The 4522-nt window shown below is 40.0% G+C and overlaps 1 protein-coding gene across 1 annotated transcript; it reads right to left on the reverse strand.

Annotated features, from left to right (window-relative positions):
• Window positions 1–3640: 3640 nt before the first annotated feature.
• LOC126942366 (40S ribosomal protein S20-like) lies at window positions 3641–4165 on the reverse strand. The gene has a single exon (XM_050769871.1). It carries the CDS (start codon window positions 4044–4046, stop codon window positions 3687–3689), a length of 360 nt encoding a protein of 119 aa, XP_050625828.1. The 5' UTR covers window positions 4047–4165; the 3' UTR covers window positions 3641–3686.
• Window positions 4166–4522: the final 357 nt, after the last annotated feature.

Below are 4522 nucleotides of genomic sequence, written 5' to 3' on the forward strand. Positions count from 1 at the left end.
CTGTTGCCTGACTGCAAATCAACCTTATTGAATCCTAGTCATTTCTAAAGCTCCAGATGTAATAACAGAAGGACAGCAGAAATCAAGCCAAGTTACCCCAAACAATCCATGTCAAATATATTTGGTTCCCCAAATGAACTAAAATCACACAAGCTAGACAACAGTGGGTTTAAAATTCAACCTGTATTCAACAGTAGCAGTCAAAACCATATGCAAAAATTAGCAAAGTCACAATGTAGAAACCCTTAATATGTTATTGCAGGAAAAATAATAAAATTCTAATTTTGGTATTTTTTAGAAAGAATAAATACATTAAATATGACAAAATATACCCACTCGATTAGAGTATCTTTAAATATGAATAATTTTATTTTTATTGTTAAATATTTAATATACATATATAAAAAAGACTTTCAGTGAAAAGACTTACAGCTACCATGTGTGAATTAAAGCAGCCCTGGGAAAAATAGAATGTTTTACTAATAATGAAAATTGAAGCTCCAAGGATGTAAAATAATTTCTCTTGGGCACACAGCTAATGACTCAAAGCAAGCTCAAATATGTTTGATTTTAAAATTTTGATTTTCCCAGCCAGGTGTGGTGGCTCACGCCTGTAATCCCAGCACTTTGGGAGGCTGAGGCGGGCAGATCACCTGGGGTCGGGAGTTTGAGATCAGCCTGGCCAACATGGAGAAACCCTGTCTCTACTAAAAATACTAAAAATACAAAATTAGCCAGGCGTGGTGGCACATGCCTGTAATCCTAGCTACTCGCGAGGCTGAGGCAGGAGAATCGCTTGAACCCTGGAGGCTGAGGTTGCAGTGAGCCGAGATCTCCAGCCTGGGTGACAAAGCGAGACTAAGCCTCAAAAAAAAAAAAAAAAAAAAAAAAAAAAAAAAGAAAAGAAAAACCCAAAACCAAACAAACAAAAAAAGAGGACTTCATCATTTTTAAGGGATTACATTTTCTTTCTTTTTTTTTTTTTTTTTTTTTTTTTTTTTTTTTTTTGAGACGGAGTCTCACTCTGTCGCCTGGGCTGGAGTGCAGTGGCCGGATCTCAGCTCACTGCAAGCTCCGCCTCCCGGGTTCACGCCATTCTCCTGCCTCAGCCTCCCGAATAGCTGGGACTACAGGCGCCCGCCACCTCGCCCGGCTAGTTTTTTGTATTTTTTTTAGTAGAGACGGGGTTTCACCGTGTTAGCCAGGATGGTCTCGATCTCCTGACCTCGTGATCCGCCCGCCTCGGCCTCCCAGAATGCTGGGATTACAGGCTTGAGCCACCGCGCCCGGCCACTCTTTCGTTTTCTCTCTACATCCTTCTCATTCTTCAGCCAATGGATGAGAAAAGAGATGCAGAGAAGACACATTTGCTTCTTATCCACACATCACTTCCATTCACTATTAGTCAATATGGGTGTTGCTGAGAATAGCAGTTTCCTAGCGGGACAGCCACTTCTCAGCAATAAACAACACACTGAAAGAAAAGTATAAATCTTTCATCAAAAGATACTGTATTTTAAGCAAAATAAGCATATGCATCAATAATAAAATGCTTGTGGTAAAATAAAGAATTTTTTTTATGGCCAAGGGAGGTGGCTCAAGAGTGTAGTCTCAATACTTTGGGAGGCTGAGGGAGGCGGATCACTTAAGGTCAGGAGCTTGAGACCAGCCTGGCCAACATGATGAAACCCCGTCTCTACTAAAAAATACAAAAGTTAGTTGGGCGTGGTGGCGTGCACCTGTAGTCCCAGCTACTTGTGCAGCTGAGATGGGAGAATCGCTTGAACTCAGGAGGCGGAGGTAGCAGTGAGCCGAGATTGCCACTGCACTCCAGCCAGGGTGACAAAGTGAGACTCCGTCTCAAAAAAAGATAAAAAGAAAATAAACACAAAATAATATATTTTTAAATTTCTATTGAAGGCAGGTAATATTTGACCAAAAGTTCTCATCTATAGCTGTACATTAAATGCTACTTTTTATTAAAAATTGTATTTTATATGTAAGTACTCAATTTATACCACTGTTTTTCACTATTTCAATACCTTCTTCACTTTGTATCAGTGAGATGATAATGAGTTTCAATCTTAACTATTAGGCCCAACACCCTCTCACCCAATACTTGTTTTTATTCCTGACATAACATTTTTGACTTTGAATTTTCTAATTTCGTAGAAATAAAGAGAAATTTTAAAACAGGGGTTTTTCTTTTTTTTTCCACCCTTAGTATGTAGAACCTGATATTTGGTTTAAAGTTCTCATTACTAAGCCTAACACAAATACTTCAGTAAATGGATTCTAACAATGGCATCCCTTTAGTGACTTAAAAGAGACACTAATTGGCCAGGCACGGGGGCTTACGCCTGTAATCCCAGCACTTTGGGAGGCCCAGGCAGACAGATCACCTGAGGTCTGGTGTTAAAGAGACCAGCCTGACAAACATGGTGAAATCCCATCTCTACTAAAAATACAAAATTAGCCGGTCATGGTGGTGTGCGCCTGTAGTCCCAGTTACTGGGGAGGCTGAGGCAGGAGAATAGCTTGAACCTGGAAGGTGAAGCTTGCAGTGAGCCAAGATCACGCCACTGCATTCCAGCCTGGCGACAGAGCGAGACTCCACCTCAAAATAAATAAATAAATAAATAAATAAATAAATAGCACGTCACTGCATTCCAGCCTGGAGACAGAGCGAGACTCCGCCTCAAAATAAATAAATAAATAAACGAATGAATTAATGAATAAATAAATAAAAGACCCGGTGCAGTGGCTTATGCCTGTAATCCCAAGACTTTGGGAGGCCCAGGGAGGCGAATCACGAGGTCAAGAGATCAAGATCATCCTGGCCAACATGGTGAAATCCCATCTCTACTAAAAATACAAAAATTAGCTGGGCGTGGTGGCCCACTCCTGTAGTCCCAGCTACTTGGGAGGTTGAGGCAGGAGAATCGCTTGAACCTGGGAGGCGGAGGTTGCAGTGAGTCCAGATGGCACTACTACACTCCAGCCTGGCGATAAGTGAGACTCTGTCTCAAAAAAAAAAAAAAAAAAGCCACTAATTTTACTTTTGAATTTTTATATTAAAAGGTTGGATGAGGCCAGGCGCAGTGGCTCACGCTTGTAATCTGAGCACTTTAGGAGGCTGAGGCGGGTGGATCATGAGGTTAGGAGTTTGAGACCTGCCTGACCAACACAGTGAAACCCTGTCTGTACTAAAAATACAAAAGTTAGCCGGGCGTGGTGGCAGGTGCCTGTAATCCCAGTTACTCGGGAGGCTGAGGCAGGGGAATCTCTTGAACCCGGGAGGCAGAAGTTGCAGTGAGCCAAGATCATGCCACTGCACTCCAGCCTGGGTGACAGAGCTAGACTCCATCTCAAAAAAAAAAAAAAAAAAAAAAAAAAAGGCTAAGATGAGTCTATTATTATATAGAACATTTGTGTTCTGCATCTACATCATCATCTATTGAGTGGTCTATAGTTTCTGAAAGTTTCAGGAACACTAATATAAGAATATTCTTTTCCATTGAATAATTAAAGTATACTAAGTTTTCTCAGTGACTAAAATAAAGATTGGAATTACTAATCTGTCACTTACAATGTGGTTTTAAATGTTATTTAACAAACACATGTAGTTTCTTTTAAACACTTTTTTTTTTTTAACAACTGGTAATCAATTTATTAAAATAGTTGACTTAAGCATCTGCAATGGTGACTTCCACCTCGAGTCCTGGCTCAATACTGATGGAAGTAATCTGCTTAACAATCTCAGAAGGACTGTGCAAGTCAATGAGTCGCTTGTGGATTCTCATCTGGAAACGATCCCATGTCTTAGAACCTTCACCACAAGGAGTTTTTCTTGTAGTGATTCTCAAAGTCTTGGTAGGCATTCGAACTGGTCCTTTCACTTTCAGGTTCTTTTCCTTCGCGCCTCTGATCAAGTCAGCACACACCTTTTCCAGGGATTTAACGTTGCGGCTCGTTATGGTGATTCGAATTCGGTGAATTGCCACCTCCGGCTCCACGGGTGTTTTTCCGGTATCCTTAAAAGCCATGGCTGCTGCGCGGCTTCCTGACCGACTTGTTCCTCGGCGAGAGCCAACAGCGGTGAGTCAGGAGCAGGAGCGTGCGAACCAAAGATCCGCAAGTCCTACGACCGCGTCTTCCTCAAAAAAAAAGCTTTTAAACCATTTTTAACAACATATTTATATTGCTGTTTTATTTCTACTAGAAACAATGCTAAATTTTTTATTGCTAAAAACCTATAAATTTTATTCAAATCTAAACAAAGTGCTAATCTTAATAAATCTGTATGCTTAAGATTATTAAAATCCTCTTCTCTGTTTACATTTAGAAGGTAAATAACTGCTTTACAGTAAACCCAATAAGGCGGTAGTGATTCGCAATCATAAGATATTAAAATATTAATACTATCGTCCAAATAGAACTTTTAGGTATCTGCATATTCAACTTGTTTCACTTATAATTTAGAAACTATGAATTTTTATAAACTATTACAAATAAACATATA

Source organism: Macaca thibetana, chromosome 19 (assembly GCF_024542745.1).
Source record: "Macaca thibetana thibetana isolate TM-01 chromosome 19, ASM2454274v1, whole genome shotgun sequence".
Lineage (NCBI taxonomy): Eukaryota > Metazoa > Chordata > Mammalia > Primates > Cercopithecidae > Macaca > Macaca thibetana.

Coding starts and splice junctions, on each gene's coding strand:
- LOC126942366 (XM_050769871.1), bottom strand. CDS start 4,046: ATGGCTTTTAAGGATACCGGAAAAACACCCGTGGAGCCGGAGGTGGCA.